The sequence below is a fragment of the Megalops cyprinoides genome, chromosome 19 (assembly GCF_013368585.1).
Source record: "Megalops cyprinoides isolate fMegCyp1 chromosome 19, fMegCyp1.pri, whole genome shotgun sequence".
NCBI lineage: Eukaryota > Metazoa > Chordata > Actinopteri > Elopiformes > Megalopidae > Megalops > Megalops cyprinoides.
Window position 1 is genome coordinate 21667947 of NC_050601.1, and position 27083 is coordinate 21695029.

At 43.7% G+C, this 27083-nt stretch overlaps 1 protein-coding gene across 3 annotated transcripts; it reads right to left on the bottom strand.

Moving 5' to 3' along the window:
- Window positions 1–502: 502 nt before the first annotated feature.
- socs7 (suppressor of cytokine signaling 7) lies at window positions 503–25594 on the bottom strand. 3 transcript variants are annotated; one of them, XM_036553309.1, is made up of 10 exons: window positions 23606–25594; window positions 21020–21084; window positions 18433–18537; window positions 10799–10921; window positions 6851–6996; window positions 6563–6731; window positions 5630–5758; window positions 3141–3276; window positions 2478–2621; window positions 503–1162 (listed from the first exon to the last, which is right to left on the bottom strand). In XM_036553309.1, exons 1-9 carry the CDS (start codon window positions 25180–25182, stop codon window positions 2501–2503), a joined length of 2571 nt encoding a protein of 856 aa, XP_036409202.1. In that variant the 5' UTR covers window positions 25183–25594; the 3' UTR covers window positions 503–1162; window positions 2478–2500. The 3 variants fall into 3 exon arrangements, with proteins under 3 accessions (XP_036409202.1, XP_036409203.1, XP_036409204.1); XM_036553310.1 differs by lacking the exon at window positions 18433–18537; XM_036553311.1 differs by lacking the exon at window positions 10799–10921.
- Between the last annotated feature and the right edge of the window lie 1489 nt (window positions 25595–27083).

Here is a 27083-nt window from a genome sequence, read left to right on the forward strand (position 1 = left end):
AGAAATGGACATAACATCCTTCTGGTGGAAAGGCTCGAGTTTGCTTAAGGGAGCAAACAGTAAAGAAAAGATCTTTCTGCACAAGCAATCCCATTTTTTATCCCCTCTGTTGTTCTGACCCACAACAGTCTATGAACTTTGCTGGGGTTTTTAATAAGAGGATGCACCAGCTTGGAAATGAAGGAATAGGAGATGTGTTCCACATCTTTGACTACTCCTGCAAGCAACCATTAAGCATTAACCCATTCTCCCAACACAAACACACACACACACACACACACAAACACACACACACACACACACACACACACACACACACACACACACACACACACACACACACACACACACATACGTACACACTTTCTCAGTCAACAGGCTGTGCAGTCCCTGACAAAGACTCAGGAGGTGTGAATCTAACAAGTGTCAACCAACGGCGAGGAAACACAAAAACACCGTTTCTTTTCTGTACTTCAAAACAAATATTACAGACAGAGGCTGGGTTTATTAGGGAGCAGAATGAGGGGGAAGGGGGTTTACATTCTATCATGGAGCAAACTAAACAGACAAATAAATAAAGGTTCAGGGTTCCCAGCAGAATCTCATTCCGCTCCAGGATGCCGACAGTTCAAGAGGGACACCTGTCCAGGTAGACAGCAGGTGGGAAGAGGAGGGGGAGGAAAAAGGGAGGACTGGACGAAATGGAACGAGTGCATCACGGTCAAAAACTCCAGTTTGGCTTCAAGTCAACCGATCGCGTGTCCGTCGTCTGCCACGAGGGCGGGTCCGGCTTCAAGTTTCCATTGTGGTAACAGCGAACATGTAGGCATTCCCCAACATTGCTGCAACACTCAGGGACGGCCTCGGAGAGCGACGCTCCAGCAATTTTGTGGGAATGCAGTCTTAGCTTAAGTTTGTGGTCCAGTGCAAGGTCAAGTTAGCTCTTCCAGTCTGCCCCAGTGAAGCCAGTTCACTTCCAGTTTGCCTCTCAGCTCTGTTCTGGCGCCATCCTCCAACCCCTTCTCTTCTCATTGGTCCAAAAGGGAGGAGGGTGGGTCCCTGTTACCATCACAATTTTGATACGGAGTCCACCATGAGTGTTGATTGGCTGCTGTGGGTGAGACTGTCCAATCAGTCTTCAAGGCTGCAGTTGAGAGAAACCCTGCAGCAGGGGAGGAATTAGAAACATTACCCATCAGCCTACAGCAGAACATCGCATCGTAAACACGTGCTGAAAACACTCAACACACAAAACACAAGCTTAACACCTACAAGACAACACACTTAAAGTCACACACTTGTCACATTTAAACAAACACAACATACACTGAACAACACACAATCACAAACAAAAACACCCTGAGCAACACACAACAACAAACCCAAAACAAACACTATGCAAGACAATACAAACAACACTTAAACTGAACACATACTGAACAAAAAATACACTCAACAGCATGTAAAAAACGAGAAACCCACAATGCTGGATTGGTTCTTGCAGTGGATAAAATTATTATCATGCAACAGTCAAATGCTATACAACAAGACTATGCGCATCTCAGATATAAAGAGTTAATCCAATGCGGGATTCAGGACACATTCCATAGATGCAGGGAGGCAGAATTCCACTATGATGCACCTGTCCATACTGACCTGCACTGCCAAGGTGTGACTCACTGCACTCATTACTCGTACTGCCAAGGTGTGACTCACTGCACTCATGACTCTTCACACTACCTGTACCTGTCTGTACCTGCTGGCAGCAACAGATTCAGCTTGCTAGCCACTGAAAAAGTCCATGTTGCTCCTTTGACACAATTCTGTGTTGGTAAGTGGTTAGCTGAAATGGTACCAAGTCTGAATGGAGGCATTTGTAATGGCTCAATTCACAAAATCACAGAAAATCTTCAAGAATTGAAAAGGCTCACCATAAAATAATCATAAGCCTACATCTAAATTGCAGAAAAAGGAAGTGACTAATATTGTATGACATCCTGCTATGATTGATAGGATTTCAACATGAGTGTGTGTGTGTGTGCGTACGTGCGTGCGTGCATAAAAATGTGGCATTTTGCTATCTTCAAACCAACAGATTTTAATGAAATCTCAGCTGTCCGTGACCCAATAAAGAGACGCAAAATTTCAGTGCCTTTGATCCGCAAACACGGGAGAAACCCCACCCCTTAAAATACAGTCTGGTACAGACACTAGCTGTATTGCTGTATCGTTGCCTTTGCATTGATGCATTGACACAAATCAATGCATTATTACAGCCCTAGTACTACAGACACTGGTATTTGTGACACATCAAGCAAAAGTCCTCCGGAGACATCTGCACTACAATGTGAACAGCTGTAACCATACAGCCAACTGAGTAGCAGAACTGTGACAAAACTGGGTGATCTACTGGATATCACACCTAATGAACCTTCTTGTGCCATCTCCCCCCCTTGACACCGCACCTTGACACTTACTTCAGCCAATGGGATTCCAACAGCTACGTTTGAGACTCCACCCCTGGCTCCACCCCCATGTCCTTGCGTGCCTCTTTCATGGACAGGTACATCTCCTCCTCAGGGTCATAGTAGTAGAACTTCCTCAGGTACTCAATCAAGGACCTGAGGGAAGGAGAGGTGAGTGAGGACAGGTCATTCATTATTTGGAAAAAAATATGAACACGAAGAATAATTTGAAAGTAAAATTCATCATCAATTCCCATTTGGAAAGTAAAATAAGGGAAGAGCGAGAAAGAAAGACATGCACAGAGAAAATGAAAGAGCCGGCAACGGTGACAGGAAATATACATATAAAAAAGTCAGAAATTGAAAGAGAGAAAGAGAGTCAGACAGAAAGAGGTGGAGACAATAAAACAGAGACAGCTGGACACAGAGAGTCAATAAAAGAGAAAGGGATAGAGACAGTGACAGAGCGGTGAGAGAGATACAAATAAGAAAGAGTATGACAGAGACAGTGAGAGAGAGACAGGTAGAGACAGTGAGAGAGAGACAGGCAGAGACAGTGAGAGAGACAGGCAGAGACAGTGAGAGAGACAGGCAGAGAGAGTATGACAGAGAGACAAGTAGAAACAGTCAGAGAAAGACAGGTAGAGAGTATGACAGAGAGACAAGTGGCTGTACTTGGGGAGCGGCAGCTCCTGGATGTGGTCAATGCGGACCAGCTGTCGGATGCGGAAGCGGCACAGGTGCTGCAGGGATTTGATGTTGCTGAAGCGGGACACTGGGTAGAGGAGCTGCACTGGGGTCGGGGGCAGGCCTGGAACACAGGGGACACACACGCCACCATCTCAGCACATACCTTCCACCATTCCCCACTCAACATCTCTCTCAATACTCATCAGTCATCATTACAACTTTCCTGTTCTGACAGGAAAATGGATTTACCTTACAGTATATGGCTATGTATGTCATGGAAATCATAAGCTTTCATAAGGTCTCACAAAGTATCAGTTTTATGAGGCAGGTAGCATGCTTGCTTGAAGGCTGACACTGAATGTGTTCAACACAGAGAGGATGCCAGGTCTCTTATTTCATAAAAGATAGATATTTATTTATGCATTTGATATATTTTAGGAGTTCAGAGGAGACATACAGTGCTGGCCAAAAGTATTGGCACCCCTGCAATTCTGTCAGATAATGCTCAATTTCTCCCAGAAAATGATTGCAATTACAAATGTTTTGGTAGTAATATCTTCATTTATTTTGCTTGCAATAAAAAAACACAAAAGAGAAAGAAAAAAAAGTCAAATCAAGTATCAATTTACACAAAACTCCAAAAATGGGCCGGACAAAAGTATTGGCACCCTTTGAAAAATCATGTGATGCTTCTCTAATTTGGGTAATTAACAGCACCTGTTACTTACCTGTGACACATAACAGGTGGTGGCAATCACTAAATCACACTTGCAGCCAGTTAAAATGGATTAAAGTTGACTCAACCTCTGTCCTGTGTCCTTGTGTGTACCACATTGAGTATGGAGAAAAGAAAGAAGACCAAAGAACTGTCTGAGGACTTGAGAAGCAAAATTGTGAGGAAGCATGGGCAATCTCAAGGCTACAAGTCCATCTCCAAAGACCTGAATGTTCCTGTGTCTACCGTGCGCAGTGTCATCAATAGGTTTAAAGCCCATGGCACTGTGGCTAACCTCCCTAGATGTGGACGGAAAAGAAAAATTGACGAGAGATTTCAACGAAAGATTGTGCGGATGGTGGATAAAGAACCTCGACTAACATCCAGACAAGTTCAAGCTGTCCTGCAGTCCGAGGGTACAACAGTGTCAACCCGTACTATCCGTCGGTGTCTGAATGAAAAGGGACTCTATGGTAGGATACCCAGGAAGACTCCACTTCTGACCCAGAGACATAAAAAAGCCAGGCTGGAGTTTGCTAAAACTTACCTGAGAAAGCCAAAAACATTTTGGAAGAATGTTCTCTGGTCAGATGAGACAAAAGTAGAGCTTTTTGGGAAAAGGCATCAACATAGAGTTTACAGGAAAAAAAACGAGGCCTTCAAAGAAAAGAACACGGTCCCCACAGTCAAACATGGCGGAGGTTCCCTGATGTTTTGGGGTTGCTTTGCTGCCTCTGGCACTGGACTGCTTGACCGTGTGCATGGCATTATGAAGTCTGAAGACTACCAACAAATTTTGCAGCGTAATGTAGGGCCCAGTGTGAGAAAGCTGGGTCTCCCTCAGAGGTCATGGGTCTTCCAGCAGGACAATGACCCAAAGCACACTTCAAAAAGCACTAGAAAATGGTTTGAGGGAAAGCACTGGAGACTTCTAAAGTGGCCAGCAATGAGTCCAGACCTGAATCCCATAGAACACTTGTGGAGAGATCTGAAAATGGCAGTTTGGAGAAGGCACCCTTCAAATCTCAGGGAGTTGGAGCAGTTTGCCAAAGAAGAATGGTCTAAAATTCCAGCAGAGCATTGTAAGAAACTCATTGATGGATACCGGAAGCGGTTGTTCGCAGTTATTTTGTCCAAAGGTTGTGCTACCAAGTATTAGGCTGAGGGTGCCAATACTTTTGTCCGGTCCATTTTTGGAGTTTTGTGTAAAATGATAATTGATTTAATTTTTTTTTCATTGTCTTTTGTGTTTTTTCATTGCAAGCAAAATAAATGAAGATATTACTACCAAAACATTTGTAATTGCAATCATTTTCTGGGAGAAATTGAGCATTATCTGACAGAATTGCAGGGGTGCCAATACTTTTGGCCAGCACTGTACATGCGAAATAATAATAACCCCAGATACACTCATAAAACCCAGCCACACCGCTGTGGTTCCAATGCATGAAGGTGGATTCAGTACCCTGGGATTACAGCAAACATTGGTGAACACATTCATATCCTGGGGTTTTTCCATTTTTTCCCCCAGAGAGAACAAAACAAGTTAAAACGCTTAAGAACGGAATCCTGTTTGGGTGTTCCTCGGAAATGGCTGTCTCGGCCTGGGGAAACAGCTGGTATGATACATAATGGGTGTGGCTACCGACTTTCTATGTCACCAGATGAGGACCAATGAGAATGGCCGGTTTATATCTTTTTTACATACGAGACAGTCACACGCACTTCCTGCGTCGGGCTCCGTGATTGACTCACTCACCGGGCACACGGGAGCGCAGGAAGTAGAGGAATTTGCCGTTCTTGGAGTGCATAATGGCACGCTCGATGAACTCCACCACTGAGTGGCAGCGGTCCTCAAATTTAGGATGGCACCACAGACTGAAGGTTCCTGCAATCACAACGGGACATGGGGTACAGGGTTACATGCTTTATATATCCCTGTGTTTCAGGCTGCCACTCTATGGGGCTCAACACATCAATGCATTGTGTAACTAATGATGACTAAGGGGCTGACATAGTCAAAAGAAACAATTGCCCTTTAAAAGATGACCACTATTTCTTTAAAAATCACAAATTTTACATTGTTTTACACAATACTAAAGACATCCAAAGATGAATACTGCAATGAGACCAATATCTACATCATTACCACAGACAATTACATAACAATATACTAACCAAAAAGCATGTTTACAGCCATGCAAGAACCCATTCAGGTTTACTTTTTTGGGGACTAACAGAACATTGAAAACAAAACCATTAACTCATTAACAAATGTACTGAACAATTTTGATGACATTTCCATTCATATGACAAAATACATTATCACATTAAAATGTGCAGTTCTGGGCGAAGACACTAAGTGCAGTGTTTGCATCATAACATCATAATGTTCACAATGTTCTGCTGCAGGAGAAAAAAGAATACTGACTCAGTGTCCTAAAACTGAAAAATAAGTTATACAACACTATTTTCCTCATCTCACCTACCTACCAACTCCCTTACAAGTAATGCCACTCTCCTCCAAAAGAATGGAAAACATGTCCCTCTCCATTTCAAATTCCCCTCCCCCCTCCCCTTTCCAACCAATGACCCTCCTCCTCCTATGAATGCCCCTCCCCTTTCCAACCAATGACCCTCCTCATCCTATGAATGCCCCTCCCCACGCCAAACACATCCCCCTCCCCCTTACCTCTGTAGTGCTCCATACGGGTGTGGTGGGTGATGTTCTGGGAGCGGAAGCTGAGGCTGAGTATGTAGCGGGGGTCTGAACTGTCCCGCACCAGGAAGGACCCGTCCGGCTTCCCCTTCAGCTTCATCTCTGCGTCCTCCCAGTTCATGGGGCCCCAGTACCATCCGCACTGTGAGGAAGCACACAGCACAGGTCACAAAAAGCCCAAGGGGCTACATGCGCTCACAGCCAGGTAATGCAGTAAAAGCAAGTAAATACACACTAAGCCCCACTGGTGTATGCATGTACCTTCTCCAGCTCTCTCAGACTGGTAGCGAAGCTGCTGGCATCCGGGCAGCTCAGAGGACACAGCAGAGGAGGCTGGCCCGGCTGGGAAGGGGGCGGGCCATCCGGCTGCAAGGGGGCAGGGCGTGGGAGAGCCCGCAGGAAGGTGTCTGAAACAGAGGGGGAACGCAAATACATATCATTCATTTCACATATTTAGGGCATGCGGCACAGACCATAAATTCCAGGCACTTAGGGAATGTTGTGCAAGTCATGTACCATGTTGGCCTTAATATATGGCAGGGTTTTTTTTTTTTTTTTTTTTTTTATCCAAAGTATACATTTCACAAATGCAGCTCATTCTGTATGTGCTGACGAGCGGAAAAATCACTGAAGTCAATGCAAAGTGGGAAACACTGGCACCAGCAAACAAAATGAAGCCAGAGGAATGAGTTGAATGTTCTCCCCTTTTCTCTCTGATGTTAAATAGCCAGCTGAGCACTGCTGCACCAGGAAACCACTTTCCTCTTATGTTGGAAGCACTGAAGTAAGGCACATGCAATTCTCTGACACACTCACCTGCACCCTAATGGCTATTTAACACAATACAGCCTCAAAGCCAATTGGAGTGTTTAACGCATCATTAACTGAGGACAAGTCAGCAGCCTAAAGGCATCCTAAAAGAGGTCTTTTGTTTTTTTCATTTGCAAGAATATGTGAATAGTTTTGGTTTGGCATATTAGATTCAAATTATGCATATTCAAATCTTCTCAGTGAGTTACAAAAGGGTTTATCTGTGTATCTACCATCCATATTTTCCTCAGAATTGTAGATGCAAAGAAAAAACAATCATCATACAGAGCTTAGTTAGGCAGCTACATTGAACTGACTTTGTTAGCTACCTTGCTAATGCTAATAATACACCACCACTTGGTTTATTGATTCTGAAGCATGGCAGGTTAAGATGTGGCAAAGCCTCCAGGGAAATTTACCCAAAATGAGTTAGGGATGTCAAATGTCTGTAGATAAGTTTGGGCTTGTGTGCTCATCTCAAATGATTTCCATGAAGAAAGACCATGCGATCTGTTCACAGCAAATTCATCAGGCAGGTATCTTAGCCCTCTAGAATACCGTCAAGTTCAAACCATGTAGAATGAACCAGAGATTTATATTATTTCAGCTGTATCTGTACTTCAAGATATCCAATGAGAAAACTTGTTTAAAAGCTGCACAAGGATCAAGCATGCCAAATGGGTCTTGACCTTTTAATCACTTTTTAAAACATTTAAAAATTGCTTAAAAAACATGACTTTTTAAATCAATTGTGGTGTCCTTGTTTGGAATCTGGAACAGTATTCAGGTATGAGCAACCTTGCAGGCTTGCCAAATCATGACACTGAGCTTTTTACAAACAAAACATCAGGTCAAAATTCATTCTGGTTCATGAAAAACCAAATACAACCACCTGCAGAGCAGAGAGGGAAAAGATGTTGGACTAGCTACATATAAACAGTAAGGTGGTTAGATAAGTATACTGAGTATATGTTAAAACTGTATAATTCAGCACCTATATCTCCCTGGTGTGTTTCTCACACCAGGACCCAATACAACTGGCATTCTATTCTATGCCCTTTGTCTATTAAAGTGGTCCCAAGCAGAACAGTATGATATTTTCATTTCATTTTCATTTAGGGGAGAATAACTTAGTGAACTGGCCGACATCACCGTTCAACACTTTACAAAGAACCCCAGGCTTCTAAGGCTCAAACTGACACATGAGTCACATGAAGACATCCATGTCCAATCACGTCCATTTTTGACTGAAACTGAGATGGCCAAACTATGGCCCTGGTGCTCATGGTATCCATGCGAGCCTTCTGGTCAAACATGCACACGACCGAAACTAATGCAGAAAAAAATATGGCAGTAGAGAAAAAAGGGATAATGGTATGCATATGCAAGTAGGCAGTATGCTGAGAGACCATCATCTTTAGCTTGCCATCCACATTTTCACAACATGCAGGCCAATTCTTGAACTATCTTCCAAACCTCTTTAAAGTTTTTTTCCAATGAAGCACTAAGTAGTGCACACTTCTTTCCCTTTCCATCTTTTATACTTCAGTTTTGACTATTTAAATTCTTGTTTTCCAGGGGAAATCTCCACCTGTAGCACCACTCATATCTGACATCACTTCCTGATCTGTACAGATCAGAAAAGCTCCCTTACCAGAATACATTACATCCACTATAATCCATCCTGATCTGGAACATTTCTCTGATTCTGATAAAATATATGAAAAGTACAAGAATGTTTATCTCCAAAGTGAACACACTGCCAGCTTCACGTGCAGGAAAAGCATTCAGCCACACTGAATTATCCACAGTTTAATTAGTATGGCCTTGACCCAGCATATGCATCATCGCCTAACATCCCATAGTCATAGCCTGCAGGTTTGCTCCTTGGTTACAAACTAATTTCACATTACTTCCCCCTCGGTGGACAGGCCGGACCAGCCACTCTCCCCTCCCTTCTTTTATAACACCAGCGAGTCTCCTTCCATTTCAGAAAGGGCTAATATGGGAGGCAGAGGGTGCTCAGACTGAGGAAAGGGTCTAAAAATGCTACCTCAGTGTCCCCATGCTGTACTGCAGAACCCTGCCATGCAATCCCTGAGGTTTCTCAGCACCTTATTATTTGTACATCTGCAGGCTAAATTGCACGATCTATTTGATTTGAGGTAGGGCATTTTTTGACAGTTCATATTGAAGACTACATTTTGGGGTGACATTATTTAAAGTTAAAAAAAAAAACATTTTAATAATGTTCCCTGTCCAATCTAGCAGTTTAATAGCTTGCAGCTGGGGACGCCGATGTTATTACAGAAGGCAAAGTGCTGCGCAAGACGTCTCTACGTGAATTTTATTTGTTTTAATGGAGTTTTATTTAACCAATGCGGCCATTGAATGGTCGGAAAGGGAATATTCAGATGAATGAGTCGCAGTTTCTTTTGATGTGGTGAGGGGATTTAAAAAGGGCGCATATTGGATTGTTTTCCCACACGGGCAAATAAAAAAGACTGATTTAAATGGGCAGTAGATGCCCGACAAGCTGGAACATGTCTTGGGGCCACTGGGTCAGTGCTTATTTTGGGGCCGGTTTACGGTTGTAAATTTGATACAAAGATGCAACAACATCTCCTCTGCACTTCTGCCCAGACTGAACAGCTGGCTGGGCTGAAACCTAGGGGCTGTGGGTCACTTATTTCATGACTGATGAAACAGCAGACGACAAAAATGAAATTATTCACCAACCACCAATTGCTATCCTACGACAAAACAACACTTGGCTGGTATTCTCTGCCCCTGGAAGCTGTTCCATAGCAGCTCATCCAACCCCAAAATCTGAACCCCAACCATTTTGAGTCGATGATGGACTACGATCCAGGATCAGTTCCAAGCGCAAAACATATGGCCATGAAGCTTTTCAAGACGCTCACCAAAATCTCTCAACAAAAAAAAGAACCCTGCACTACCTCTGTCAACATCGTGTTATCTTCTGTAACTTTCCATAACTTTTGTGGTCTAGACATACTCTTTACCACAGGCAAACTGACAAGCCAAGTTGGGCTGAATGGCCTCTTCTTGTCATATACTTCGTATGTTCTTACAAACACCAGCACTTCAAATCCATTCCCCATTTGGGTATCTTTACCTGTGTACTGTCTGACCCCTCTGTCCACAGTTTTGCATCTTACAGTATACAAAGGGGCCAAAATATTGCACTGTGAATCGCATTCTCAAGGCAATTTCTCCAGCCAGCAGCCCAGTGTTTTGCTGGTGATATTGTATTCTTTACATATCCTCCGGTAAAGAAAAAAAACACACACACATGAAAGGATTTCCCCTAGCCTTGGCAGTCCCCGGTGTGTCCACGGCTTTGGCCTTTGAACCCCGCCCCGACTGCGGTCTTACCATTGAGGCTGAGGCTGTGCTGGATGGTGGCATGCGTGGGAAGAGGAGGCAGGGGCAGAGACTGCAGGGACGCCCCCACAACCCTCACTAGGAAAGGACCAGGCTGCGGCCCCCCAATTTCATCTGGAACAGAACAGAGGGGAACAGGTTCAGTCACTGCTGCTAAGGGACCGGAACCGCTGGGTCAGAACGCTGGTTCCGACCCGCCGCTTTCAGCACGCTCGCACACACAGCACAAATGCGAAATGACCCCAAACACGACTCCAGGGAAACATAAAGGTCACAGATTAGCCTCGGCCATTGCATACAATTAAAATTACTTGAACAAAACCACCTTTTTTTGCTGCTGCTTCACTGGCACAAAAGTAATAAATGATTCAGAGCGATATCTCCCTGTGGCAAAGAAACCAGCCGTCGTAGAACCCATTAAATTAGTACCCTGGTCAAGAATGAAACATTTATGACCAAGTGAATGGTGTCATTCGCACAAACCTTTTGATTTGGTTTCAGTAACACGGTCTCGAACATTTAAATTTTGATTTAAGAGACTCATCATTTTCAAAACTTCCCAAAGCAAATTTGCATGATCTTGAGCTTGTTTACACAAGAATACCCCTAGCACATGATCAAAGTGTTGATTTGCACAAACTTTGTCTTGCATTTAATTTGCAGGCAAAGTTGCATCTTTTATTTATTATTGTTAAAAAAACAACTAATAAAAATATTATCAAAACAAGTTTTATTTACTCTCCTGTTTTGACACTGTAACAGGAACAAAGATTTAAAAGACTACCTCAGATATTAAAAAAATCTCTTTACAGTAATACTCTGATGGATTTTATTCTTAAGAAACAGTACAGAAATAGCAAAGACAATGAGATCAAAACACAGGAAACATATAAGGCCAAGCTGCAGGAAAGAATTAAGAAAGCACTGGATAGGTTTCCTTTGGAATAGTGCTTGTTCAGTTTGCGTGAGGTAATTTGGCCCCAAATTGTTTCAATATAGCAAGGTAACTACCTGGGGAGGGAGTTAGCTGCCCAATGTGTTAGCTAGTCATACAACTGGCTGAAAATAGAATTAGCTAGGGACAAAATGTGACTTGCAATTGACTACTATTAAAAGATCAGTCTATTGGTTGAATATGAGACAAGACCAACTGTGAGAAGCATAAAACTGTAATGCAACACTTGGTATGGTGTTACACACCAGAGAAACGAAGATGGAGAAGTAGTGATCTGTCTGAGAGTTTACAAAGTATTCATGGAAAGAAGCAGTTCAGCCTCAATATGGTATTACACAAAAGTAAATGGTTTCAGTTGCTATGGTTATCGCTGTGCACCTACACATTGTAAACAGCGAATCTTCCTTCTAATGTGTCAGCAAAAGGTCACATTCTACCAGCTGAAACCACTGTGAGCCCGCTCTGCATGTGGCAGTGGGCAGCCAGTGTCTGCACGCTCACAGTTACACTCGAGAGTGAGAAACATTTTCCTGAGAGGAAGCAGAAATATGAAGAGATGACACACTGATATTCTGAATCAACTGCTGCTATCCAGTCACGTACTGCACATAACCCAGAGTTTTTCCTGACTTTACCTCCAGCACCAATAGTCCCATTCCAAGCTACTTGTTAAATAAATATCTCCCCGCAGCACCCAATCATCAAATTAATCATTTAATCACCACAAACTGGGAGCACAGGAGTCATGATTGACAGCGTTCTCATGTCCTTTGATGCCACCACATGACGGACTCAGCCTTATTCTTTAGTGACGCAGACGATGCAGCAATAACTTAAAAAAGTTCACCAGGACCGTGCACACAGAGCAGTTTTTCTTAGTTCAAAAGGAAAAATGGAGCATAGTAACATTTTAACCTGCGCTACCACATAAGAAGTAGAACAAACCAATCTTTAGACAAGTTGTGGGTGGCAGTGGAACTAAACATATAAAGCACATTAAAACATGTGAATGTCACATATACAGTTTACAGAGAAAAAAGGCAAATGTTATTTATACATTTTGTGGTTAAATGTCAGTTGCTTCACAGCCTCTTCTGTAATGGACTGACGATACTGCATGTAAACTTGCTCATATGAATACACACTTCTGTCAGCATTGACATTATTATTAACAGCTTGCAAGTACTGCGTGGACCCCCATGTTACACTGGGAAATCGCTTCACAATTCATCCAAAGACATTTCGTTGCCATTTTCTTTTGTATACAGTTTGTATTTGTCTAGTTCTCCCATTGTACTCATCAAAACCAGGAACAGGAGTCTAACAGGAGGGTTTCCACATCCAAAACAAACAAAATAAACTAAATATGTGAAAGATAATCGTTAACATATAATAATTCATCAGTGGCTAAGAATATGCTGTTAGATGTTTTTGATCAGCTATTTGATTTAGACTATATTCAAGCCAGCACGTTGTGGCAAAGGGAAATGCCCCGTAGTTTGTTACCTACTTGTTTAAACACACGAGTAATTTTGGATGATCCATTTTTTCACAGGGAATATTTGCACTGACTAACGTGTCTGTCAGATCATGAACAGCTTTCTGCCACTGCCCTAGGCTCTCTTTTCCCCTGCATTTTTTTGACAGCGGATGTCTGACTAGTGTCTTTTTTTTTTTTTTTTTTGCATTTTCATGATTTGTGATGCCGATCTATCTTTATCTTTTGTGCGTGGTTTAATATTGTTTTGCAAACTGAATTACATCCGTTAGTATGCAGGCGGATACTGTGGCACTCTCTTGCTCACCAAAATGCTTCTTGACTTTATGTGCCCATGTTTCGTTTCCTCCTTCCTCACCCTAAACTGCATCCATTTACGGTATTGCATTGATGGACTCCTCATAAGTAGTCACTTATTGTATTATTACTCACATTCCTGTGCTGATTGCTCCAAGGTTGTTTAGCCTGGAGTATTTACAGGGACACCTACAGGATTACCATTAACAGTCTCTGCAAGTCACAATGTCAAAAAAAAAAACTCCAGCTCCTACACATAAGTCATAAGCTATACATAACTACATTACATACCCAAATTATTGGGGGTCAGGCTATCACAGTGGCAATCATGACAAGCTAAACACTGCATTTTTAGTCCAGAGAATACAGTCATTGGCAACAGTGGCCGGTATTTCATTGTCATCAAACTACAATGTGTGTGTGTGTGTATGTGTCACTGTTGCTCACTATAATACAGCTAAAGGCACAGTTGGCTGCAGCCTCACTCAATGACAGGTACATCATGAAATTCACAGGAGATGTCAAAGAGGTCATTTCGTTCGTAAATGTAAGAAAGAAAAAGGAAAAAATAGCAAAATAGGTGCAGGTTGACAAGGGGGAACAGGAAAGGGACAGACTCAAAAAAATATTTTCTCTTTATAGTCCATTTTCCTTTTAGGTTATATATCAAAATGAATCTTAAGGTACAATAAGGGTCCCAAATAGGGTCCCAAACAGCTCTGACCATCTGAACTTCCTGAATGGGAAGCCAATTGGGTCCAGATTCGGCATGCTGCAAACATTCCTGCAAACCCTGGTTACATCCAAAAAGGCAATATTTCCACTGGCAGTCCTCTTCCTGTTGGGTGACCACATTATTGCATGCCAGCACAAAAGGGCCTGTCTGAAAGCCTCTGCATTATTAAAAGATTATTTTAATACTAATTCACTTTAACTTTAATATTTTAAACACTATTAAAAATAGTGCTCAGGTATACATACAAATTGTAAATAAGGGTACACTAGTCATTGGTACAAGGAGTTGTCCTTGTCCTTACAACTTACAACTCAAATTTCTGCATATGCGGTGCGTGCAATGTGTAAACTGTACTCCATTCCAGTTTTAGCAAAAATACATTTTGACAGCAGCGCAGGAGACACACAATTAAGCAGAGGATAAATGAGATGCTATAATTCTTGCTTAGTGGCGAGAGATAAGAGGTGTCTTTCTAGGTCAGGGCAACGTCGCAATAGCGCCTAGCGTAAGAGGAAGCAGTGTTGCTGTGTAGGCAGACAGCTGTAATCTTGGAATCAAACCACACCAAATATAGCAGCACCAGGTGCAAAACATACACCCCAAGCAGCGCGCAGCCAAGAGATCTGAGCCACGATGAAGGAGTGGGAGTTGCATGTTTCTGCAAACGAGCAGATACTGACGTAGCCATCTGATTGCAGGCTTACGTGCCAAATTACAAAGGCGAACTCAAACGATAATTAGCGTTCAGCTATGTTGTTTGGGGTCCATTTCACTCACTTCAAAACCAACGCAAGCTGGTTAAGCAGGTGACGTAGCTCCCATTGCGCGTGTTTACGAAACCACAGGAAGATCAAACATTAATAACAAGAAAAAATTCCAAAACATCCGAGTGCTTTTTACATTTAGGTTATATGTTTGCGGCTTAACATTCCATCACCCGACTCACTGCATAGAGACCTGCAGGCAGCAGTCAAACTGTGTGTGAGAGAGTAAATACACGTTTTTACATCAACCAGGCAGTCAGACTCTGCTGTGTTCCACATTGACAATCCTCTCTGCCATTGTTGAAGCAACAAGTCTTCTGATTTGCTGGCACACTATGAACTTTCTTCGAGGGGGCGTGTCTAAAACAGGACATCCATCAGAGCATATAGGAACGCAGCCAGCATCGGAACCTCCTATTACCAACTGGAAGCTCCTAGATGGAGGACAGAAGGAATTCAGGAACCGGATATCTGTCCACGATAGACTGTCTGTGACAAGGCCCTGTGCCTCACAGCGGAGGACTGTAGACAATGTGTTAGCACCCCATAAGGATTGAATTCTCATTACTACAAATAACTGCACACTTGCATTTAAGAGCGTCATTGTATTTCACACTTGACTTCACACTTCTGTTTGCACAAAGAAAAAACACAGGGACAAGTTTCAGGAAGGAATTTAGGAAACATCAGGCAGAACTGCTTAGGAATAATGGCTGAGTAGTTTTTGTCAGATAATGTGGGCAAAACTGTTTGTCCACAGAACCTGTGCTTGGACAGTAATGCCTTTTTCTGTGCTGAAAATGGTTTTATTGCTAGGATACATTGTTGCTTGCAATGCATGTTATGGGTACAAAGGATACTATGCAGAAGAATTCACATAATGTAAGAAGTATCCATTGTCAGAAGTATCCTTATGGTAGTCTTTGTCAATGTGGCTGTTTCAGTACGGTCAAACTTTCAGTATGAGGGCAGGACTGCTGTCCATGTATTAAACCTGTAAAATGTATTCATGTTTCTACCAAGCTTGCCCAATGATAAGCTCATTTGGTAGAGTATGTTGATATTAATAGTTACTTGGTAGCCAGAAAAGTAGACACGTTAGCACTTATAGCTAGCTAACCATCATTAAATTTTCAACACATGGAAACGTAATAGCTGGCCTACATGGGACAGAAAGATTAGTAATAATAATACAGTAATTAAAAATAAGCATCATTTTAGCATGCTCATTTCATTTTTCAAGATTTCACGTGCTCAAACACGTGCTTTAAAATCCTCCTGAACAGTAATCCTTCTGTGCCAGGTAGTATTGGCATTTAAAAGCAAACAAATGGAGTGTGCTTCTTTACAGCTTTCTACCTTTAGTGCAGCGGTTTCAGAGAAATAATCAAAGTAGCCAAACACTCTGTGTATCCAGTTAGCTAAGAGAATACCACCAGGAAACATTTTGGGATTCCATCTAGAAAATTAATCGTTTTCATGATTGTTACCACACTTCCTGGCATTGGGAAATGTGTTCATTCCCATCAAATTCAATACCCATTGTGGCCTTTTTGATTAAAAACAAGGAGCTACCACTTTTTTTCCAGCACAACAACTAAATGGGCTGCTATTAGAAAGATCTCAAGTCCCCAAGGATAGGTCCAGGGTGAAACTCTGTCTCCCGTAACATCCAGCAACGCAGTTGTTTTAGATGTTGTTTTCACTCAAGACATTGACCCACATCCCCCCCCCCCCCCCCAAAAAAAAAAAAAAATTGGTTTAACTGCAGGTCTGTATTGATGGACCAAAGTTTAGCCTTCATCTTGATTAGCCTGGTTAAGTCTGCAGCATTCTAGTAGCAGGGCCTGCTACGAATTTTGTGTCAGTCTGACACGGTCCTCAGTAAAACACACAGAAATGCATTTACTTACACCATTGATGGAGCTTTATAAAATGAAAAGGTGAACGAGGGGTGAAACTAGACTCAGAAAAATAAGCAACTGCCTTTTTATTCAGGTAAACAGCCATTAACAGGCCTTCGCCAACCCCACATTAGAGGTCTGTCACTCACCGCCTGGCCCTGAAATGTCTGCTGTACAAAATTCTAAATGACAACAATAGTAAATAGTCAAAAATAATGACAACAGCAAGAAGGTGCAGACAAGTTTGAGGGTGGCCAAATGCCATGGGGAATCTCACGTGTTATGTGCAAACTGACTGGCTCACGGCAGTGACAAATCTGAATCAGAATATTTCAGTCTGAATACATTTGAAACTGGAGGGTGGAAAAAACATATTAGCGTCCTGTGGCTGATGTTAAATGATTAAGAGGTCTAACGTGATGTTGTAAGAGATGAGAGACGTAAGTGCTGGAAAAATTATAAACAGAAAATGCAACATTTTTTCCAACATCTTTGATGCTTGGCCTTCCAATAATTATTATAATAACAATATTAACATTGAAATAAATAATTTGTTATAAAAACACATAAATGCAATATTGTTTGTGCAAATCTAAGGAAATAGCAAATGAATGAATCAGCAAAAGTGTAAAGACTATCAAATGCTCATGCTTTGTGTTATATAATGTTACATAACAGTATGTTTAATTAAATCAGCGAATCGCATCAAGTATTTTGCATGTTTTTACTTACAATGTTCCCATTATGGTCATTATGATGCCTGTCTTATCTCTTCTATAAAATCAGTTTTGGCACCTACCCCAAAAACCACTTACCAAGACTTAGACAACCCCTCGCAGCCACTTTCCCTAATGTCACCCTCAAAACACCACAACTGCCACAACTGTATGATCAACAGCACAACCTACACAACTGCATAGTCAAGAACATGACCTTCATGACCACATGTCAGACATCACATATTTCACAACTTCACGGCACATTAACAACTCACAGACATGCAATCAGCCACAAACAGGACACCTTTTACAGTTCTAGCTATGCACCTTGTCAAGTGGGCAGATCCTTAAACATCAGCTCATTCCAACTCTCCATTTATGTAAAGAAACGGATTATTTGTCTAAACTTGTTCACACTTGAAACATCCTTAAACTGGCTGGGAGTAAAGTTGAACGCAACACATTTGCTAATAATAACAATAACACAAGGCCTCAAGGAAGCTTTTTGCCAAGATGTGGTCAGAGAATCGGGGACAGACCTTAACAGACAAAACAAACGGTCCAGACAGACTAATTCACCACACCCAGGATGGAGCAGACACAGAGATGAGATTCGTGATCAAACCACACCACCGCAGATGTGAACACCCCTGTGACACAGGCAAAACCGCAGGTAACGTACACCTGCATGCCACGTCACAGATTGAGAGAGAGAGAGAGAGAAGGAAGGGAAAAAAAGGGAGGAAAAATACCTAGCAGGCTGAGGCTTCGTCTTGGAGGGGGCGGAGGTGTGGGGGGGTGCGGAGAGTTCACCCCTCTACGAGAAATGTCCACGTCCACCAGAGACACAGTCTCACCTGGAGGGAAGAGACGCAGCAGGAGAGAAGGAAAGGAGTGATGAACAGGCGGTAAAGGGAGAGAGAGAGAGAGAGAGAAAAAGAGAGACTGAGGGAAAGAGAGCAAGGAAAAAGAGGTTGCTCCCCACGTGCTCCTCCCCACGCTGAAAACATTTCTGTCCTTCTCCCCTTCTGGCAGTCAGTTCCTTGCTCCGTGTATCTCGCACTGACAAGCACACCCCGGGTTCTAGCGCCATGTTTAACTCAGACAAACCTGAGTGGCTTTCGCATTAGCATATCAGCGGCTAACATATTACTCCGGCACTGGCCAAGACCGCCGTGACTAAGCCTCAGTCGAGTCGAGGACTGCGGCTCCCCTAGAGACAGGCAAAATACCACAGACGCAAATGGCACATAATTATATTTTAATAAATGTAGAACATATTGCCCCCACAGGGCAGTTCAAATTTCACTGGATACTATGCAAATGTTACCGTGGCGGTCTTTCAAGAGAGTCACTGGCAAGACACAGTGGCCAAGATAAATCAGACCGGACTATAAGCGTCCATATGGACCGCCAGCCAACGATGAGCAAGCAGCTCCAAGCTCCTGTATCCCGATGTTTATCAGTAGCTGGTGACCTCCTCAAGTCCTAAATTATATATTTAGCATCTATAGAGGCTAAAGCATAAAATTGTGCTATCAGGTGTGCTCTCAAGCTAGTCTGCTAGCTAGCTTTTGGGGGACTTGACTGAGTATGTCAGAGCATCTTACCCACGGTTGGCTAGCAAACACAAGGCATAAGATGGACAAAGAAAGCTGCTACACTTTGACTATAATTGTTATAATCCGATTATAATTTATTAGCTACCTTGCTAGCAATTTGATTTTGCATTGCATTTTCTCAATTTCACTCTGAATCTATCTTTGATCATTTCAAGACACCAAGAATCTGTCACTCAGCATCATATTGAAACAGTATCTGTTATCGTTTAAATCTGAAAGTAAAGACACAACCACCTTTAACAACGCCTGTTCCTGCATGTATGTTGTACAAATTCCGCCTTCCTTTCTATCGCCAAGACACTACGATCGGAGTGACCCAGCTCTGTGACTTCTTCCATATTGTCACAGAAACTTACTCCCACGACAGGAGACCAGGGAGCAATTAATCTGTGGAAATGCAAGTGATCTGAAAGAGGTTCGCTGTTCGTAACCTCATCTACATGCCATCAGAGCAGTATTACACACCGAAACTGAGCACATCTGCATGCAGCTCCAGATGCCTGTTTTGGAATATCAGAGCTCTTTACCACTGCATTACCCAATTCACATCCATTCATTACAGTGAGACAGATGCAGAACGCACAAAGCAGAAGGCAGGACCACGCCACCGACACAAAGGCAGGGCACGCACACACACATATGCAGGCATGCTCGCCCACACACAAACACACAGGTGCACACGCACATACACGCATGCACACACAATGTGAACACGCGCACATATACACAGGACACACAAACACACACATGAACAGTTTCTAGCCCTTTCACATCTGTTTGCACTCAGAATGCAGGTGCGTTGGTTCCACTTCTCATTGATCTGCCTGTAGTCAGCTGAATTCTTGTTAGAACTACATGATTCCGGGCAGCGTATGCAAGTGTTGAAGACTACTTCTGTACGGAAGCGTTATTTCGCACCTCGTTATGCATGGAAATCATACGTCACCAGGTGACAGAGGTGAATTCAGATGCGGAATGTGAAAGGGCTCTTAAAGGTGCAACATCAATGAGCTCTAAGTGGAAGCCAGACAACCAAGAGAAAACTCCTTTGGGAAAACTCTGCACAGACACAGGCAGAACACAGGGAGAAAAGGTACACAGACACAGGCAGAACATAGGTAGAAAAGGTACATAGACACAGGCAGAACACAGGTAGAAAAGGTACAGAGACACAGGCAGAACACAGGTAGAAAAGGTACACAGCCACAGGCAGAACACAACGAGACAATGTAAACACAGGCACAGACAGAACACACGGAGACAACGTAAACACAGACACAGGCTCAAACACAGGCAGAGGCCCGAACACAGGGTGAAAATGCACACTCCATGCAGACACAGGCAGACCAGAACCCCGGACTTTGGAGATGTATGGCGACAACAAATGCAGAACCCAATAAAAATTGATTTGCCATTTAACCTCCACCAATTCAATGAACCCCATCAGGCCAAAAACATGGGTGGACCCGAGACTGGATTGAGAAATTCGGTTTCCCGTAAAGGCTTGAGAAACTCCATTTCCTGCACAGTGCAAACTGCAATTGTTGATTACTAATTCGACAGCTGAATACGCTGGTAATCTGTGACGTCGGGGCCCCCGCAGGGCATTACCAGCCAGTTTGGGAACTGACTGCGAAACAGTTCTTTTGAGATTTGTTGGACTCTGCCGCCCATCCTGTCTGCCGTGGCACCGGCACGTACACTTGTGGCTGCTTACCGGTAAAGACGGGGCTGAAGGGAACCGGAGAGAAGGCACTTTGGGTCCTGGTTGGCTGGGGAGCGCTGCAAGGGAGGGAGAGACAGAGAGAGGGCAATGTCACACGCTATGACATCATTAGAAATTACATAATTGCACAATTCCTTGGCAGGCCTTCCTGTCCCAGAATCCACGGGTACGTGAGCAACTGAGTAAAACACCTTTCAGTGGTACAGGGGCCACCCAGGATTCAAAGTCTCGGCCCCCTCACCCACCACACATCTCCCCCCCCCCCCCCCCCTGCAAAAATGAAAAATGCAAAATACAATTTGACAGATTGACATGCAATGCACCAGGGTCACCCGTGGAATAATGCCACACCTTTAAAAACTATTTCCACAGGACAACAATCAAATGTCTAGTACAGAACGATTTCCTTTTCAGTGCTGTAAGATTTCCCTTTATGTAAGAGTCATACGCACATAACGAAGCACAAGACTGTAGACTTGACTTCCGGGAAAAGTACAGAAATTGAATTACTTCAGTGAGTATCATCTGTGTGTGTGTATACACATATATTAAATAGGATCATAACAAAAAATGTAATGGATGTATTTTATGCTTAAATTTAACCTTAAGAGCACTGCACAGAACAAAGCCACTTCCAGAAATCATGAGGGTAATATTCATTCACAGTCCAGTTGTTCGCATTTTGTGAATGTTGCCCTGGCATGGATTACTCTGAAGAGACCCTTCCCATAGTAGTATTTTACGATGTTCTGGCACTCCTGAGGGTGGATTCTTTTACTGGTTCAGCTAGCAGAATTCCCCATAGGTTCTTCAAACATTTCGGTTTTCATTTGTGAACTGCTTTCTTGATCTCAAACCTTAAATGTTCAATTGGGTTGTGGTCTTAAGACAAAGAGTCAGTTGAGAACATTTAGTTTGTACCCCCATAGCCATTTCTTTGTAGATCTGGATGAATGCACTGAACCATTGTCAAGCCAGCATGTTCACTTTCAGCCAAGCTTGAGAATCTTGGCAGAAAGAGCCAGGTTTTTGGCCACAAATGCCTGGTACATTTTGGAGTTCATGACTCCCTACATCTTAGAGGATTTGAGACATGTACATGCACAACAATCTTAACAACACAATATCTGACCCCCCCCCCCCCCCCCCATCATACTTCACAAAGGAAGTTTCCTAAGATTCACCTTTTTTTATTCCAAGTATAACAGTGATGAGAACCTCCAAAAAAAAAAAAAAAAAAAAAAGTCATTTGCATTTCGTCTGCCCTTTACGCATGACGCCGTATGTCATTCAGACACAGTCTGGCAAATTCAAGCTGTGCCTTTTTGTTGCTTTTCTTCAGAACAGGCTTCTTCCTTGCAACCCCTGCAGTGATCTAACTTTTAAATCCAGAAGACAAAACGATACCTGAATAGGCGCTGCGTGCGCTTGCAATGAACAGCAAAACACTCCTTCCTGTGTAGGGTGCAGAGACGATTGTTTGCAGGTGTGTTTCCTTGATGTATATCGTCCATTCAGAAACCGAATGAATAACCAAATAAGCATTTGTGCAAATCAAAATATTAGAGAGAATTAACTGTCAATATAGTACAAAACACTACAGGCAACATGGTACATGTATCCACATGTACAAAAACAACTATATGAAAATTTGGCTTTGTAATATTCTTGCATTTGAAATAAGAAAAAAAGCTAGATATTTCAAAGATAAAACAGCAAAACCCTACATACAAAAATGTATGGTATCCAGTTAGGGACAAATAATGTATCATGCATGAGGATGTAATAACTACAGAAAGGCTATTATAACATAAAGGTTATTGGTCACCCCAACTAGCTGATTTTTTGTCTGTTTTGTTTGAGCATGCTGTAAAAAAAAATCTAGTTTATTTTAAATCGAAACTCCATTGCAAAAATGCATGTATACCAAAACAATAAGCTGGGTCACTCGACACAACGGCCTTTAAGGAGAACTAACCCCACATGTTAAACTGCAGAGCCCAGCACCACCAGACAACACCACAAAGCAACGGTGCCAGGGGTCTCGAAACAAAAGCACGACGTCCGTAACACACAGGTTTTCCCCAAGAAATAGTGGTCCTCTCTCTAGGCCTGGGGGTGATGATTTCGCCGACAGATATCCTTATGAACTTTCTGACCGAGCTCACGGGGGGTGTAGAGGATCCTGTCAGATGTACCTAGAACGCATAGTTCTCATGGATAGACGTAAACAGCTGACCTGTCACGAAACTTGCCCCCAATTCCGATTTAGCACAAATTAAGTCATCCTTTCACGCTCCCGCCTACACAGTGGTAACTGAGGCAAGACGAGCTGTTCCAGAAGTCTCCAACATGTTATTATCGAGACTTTGAGCAATGTATATACGGTTCATAATAAGCCTGTGCAGGAGGCAGTTATGTAGTAAGTGAGGCAAATTAAAACATGGAAAATAAAATAAGGCAATTTTCAGTCAGTCATATGTAACGATGTTATCCTTTGACAGTGCACAATTTCAATCTGAACTAGCCAAGAACTGACAATATTTTCAGCAAATGAAACACGACACATAGTCTTACCTCCCCGCGTCTGGCTCCCCACCGGTCGAACTCCATACGTCCATCAGACTTCCTGTTGAAGACGTTGATGATGCCAGTGATGGCCTCTTGTCAAGCAGGTTGATCGAGACGCTGCTATTTTTAGTTCTGAAGAGTTTACCCAGGCGAATTTTAAAAGACCCCTTCCGAGACTTCCCCGGTACCCTGGCTGCCTTTTCGCCCTCTTCTCCGATGCCCCGTGCGGCTAGAGCCACGGGCGACCTGTCCACCAGCAACTTTGAGGCGGCGGTCTGGCCCTGAGCGTGGGCGGACGTGTGGAGGTCCGATGCTGATCCCCGAGGGGAGACCCCGACTGGAGATGATAGCTCAGGACGTTGTTCCGAGAGATCTGCGCCAGCCTGGAGTTTGGGTCTCGGGCTAAGCACCTCCGTGCGCGGGCAACACACCTGCTGATCACGGAATGCAGGCGAGTAGCTTTCCCCCACCAATCTCTGCGCCTGCTTCACCAGCCCCGTCAGAGTGCTGGTGGAGAAAGCGCCTGTCATTTTCTGCACCACGTCCTCCTTTCCGTTTAACGCGAAAGACGGGCAAGGGGTGTCGTTAAATTCCTCCGCCGGGCAATTGTTCATGCCTAGCCCGTCTACGTCCTCCGTCCCCAGCCCTTCCAGCACCAGTAAAGCGTCGCTGGTCTCTGCCGGGTCATCCCCGTGTGCCATGCCCGCAGCTGCCGACGCAAGTATTGTCTGACACGGGCATTGCGGCAATTCCCCGTCCTTGAACAGTATCTTGGAGGCCTGGTCGACCCCAAGTTCTCCGAATTTCCTCGCCAGATCGAACACAGGATCATCTATATGGGAGTTAGGTTCTCCTGCCGTGCAGGCCCACCTCGGATTTAGAATGCCAAAATTCAATAACGGGGGCCAGTCAGTGGGGTCTGCGACGCGATGCCGGGGGCAGAATCCTCCGCCGCCTTCCAGATCACCGCTATCCGCAGCTGCGTCCGTCAATTTCACCCGAGGATGCGAACCCCACGTCGGCCGCTGTGACAGATGGTTCTGCTGTTGCACGTCGGCACCACAATTTACGCCGTTATTGACACCGCTTCGCGTGACTGTGGCAGAGCCGGAATCCTGTCCCTCGGTCTCGCCGCTCTGCAACGCGGGTTGCTCCGGTCCGCATTCCAAAATCCCGTCCCCAGCCTTAAGAAGATTCCGAAAGACCATAAGCTGAGGTCGGGCGCCTCTAGCCCCTCTGTGCTGAAAGCCCTGGGCCGCGGTGAATTCGGGAGGAGAAGGCTCAGGCATCGGGGGTCGAGTCACCATCACGCCACTGTCAGGTGCTACGGTTCCGCTGTCTTGCTGTGAACTATACATCGGGGAGGGACCCTGGCGCACCGGGCCTGTTGTGTTATGTAGATCTAATTCAAACCCGTTCTTGATGTTGTTGCCACGATGACCCAAGACCGCTTTCCCGAATCCAGCCATTACTCCGCTGCCCGACGACAAATTCCCATTCTCTTCGTCCAGGCGGTCATCTTCTGCCCCCGAAACCAAGCGCATCAAGACAAAATCGGGAGACATATCTTTCGCGTTATTCATTATTCGAATCGAGAAAAGGAACTAGTTCAGGGTATCTCTGCTATTCCGTCTTGCGTGTATTGACATTAAAGACAATAGCTAGCACAATAAGGATTTAAATACAACACACTATACATACAGCAATCCTTTCAAGTGCCCCATTTCCTATTTTGAAATAGCATTAACATATATTTAAAACAAAAAAACTATTTAAAACGTTCCTTCAGCATCGCTATTACTGAGACCGTCTTAGCGGACGAATTTGACGGGTTATTTGTACCACGACTGCGCGGCGACATCAATATTTTGCTTCTTCTGATAATATAGTAGGCCTTGGAGTCGACTTTCACATTAAACGCTTCCTGCTAAAAAATAGCCTCCTTTCTCATTTCTGGTTCCCTCGGAAGCCCCACCCGCTCCGCTGCTTCCGCGAAGTCAGTGCTTTTGAATTCAATTCTCTCTCTCCCTCTCTCTCTCTCCCTCTCTCTCTCCCTCTCCCTCTCTGTCTCCCTCTCTCTCTCGCTCGCTCTCTCCTGCTTTGGTAGAACGGCCGTGCATTGTATAGTGTGGCAAAAGCAAACGAGAAGTGAAAACAAAAAGACTGCGTAAATAGCAACACGGTACACACAATAAAGACACGAATAAATACAATTATATTAAAATTATAATGGTATCAGAACCTTAATAAAAGGTTGGTAAATACAAACACTAATATTTTAAAATCTGAATGTTAATGTTATATTAAACTAATTTATGGGCATTCGGTGTACTGTTTTCAATTGAATTTCCCTCCCCCCAAATAAGCACTAATTACCCCCACATAGTCTTGTGCTAGCAGGAGTGTGATTCTGGCTGGTTTATGCATTTCACTGCTATTTTTTCTTTCAATGAATGATGGCTAAACGGTCTAATTCTGCATGCTTTATTTTGGGAATTTCTATGAATGTAGTATGCTTTACTGCTACATTCAAGGCAGGAATGATAAATATGTCTTTCATTACACTGTCTGATATTAGTGAATAATTGAGGTCCCCATATTTCACTTCTATGTAGAAGGCTGGCCTTCAAGATGCAACCAAATGTACAAGATGTTTATGGGGTGATTGTATCCCTAAATTGTTTTTAATTGCATAGACAAGTCTGCATGCTTTACCCCTCAATGCAATGCCTTGTCATGTTAGAGCTCACTGAAGCACTAATCACCAGCCCCAGGTCAAGTGTGCTGTGCTAAATGGTGTTGGATCCAATTATGAAGTGGTACCTGCTGCACTATAAGATCTGGCCTTTAATGGAAGACTTTTTTCTCTTAGATTTACTATCAGTGTCTAAGTCAGACTCTCATTGCCATGCCAACGAGCCTGGCTCTTTGGCATTGCGGTCAAGTTGCATGTGTGGTACCCCGTAGACTCAAGTTTGAGGCCGGGTGGGGTGTCTGCTCTTGCCCTTTGCTACATTGGTGTTAGCAGTGGGATGGCTTGCTGTGAGGCCATTGGAGGTGTGCTCAGTGTGTGAGCTGTATGAGGGACCCCCAGGTAAGGTGGACCCTGGTGTGAGGGACCCCAGAGATGGGTGAAGCACTCGTAAGTGGGGCACCCTGGGATGGGAGAAGTATGGTGGGGGAATGCGTGAGGTGAGCCTTTGTGATTGAAGTGCATGGGCACACTTCCCGAAGGGGAGGGCAGTGTGACAGAGTGCCGTCACTACGGTTGAGTATGCGCTCTGACTGCCATGCCAACGAGCCTGGCTCTTTGGCATTGCAGTCAACCTGCAGGGTTGGTACCCCGTAGACCTGAGTTTGAGGTTGGGTGGGGTGACTGCTCTCGCCCTTCGCTACAGTGTTTAATATGTAAATATTGCATAGGATGTGAAGTGTTCATGTTTGTATGTATTTTAGTGTCAGTGTAGGGGACATGTGTGTGTGT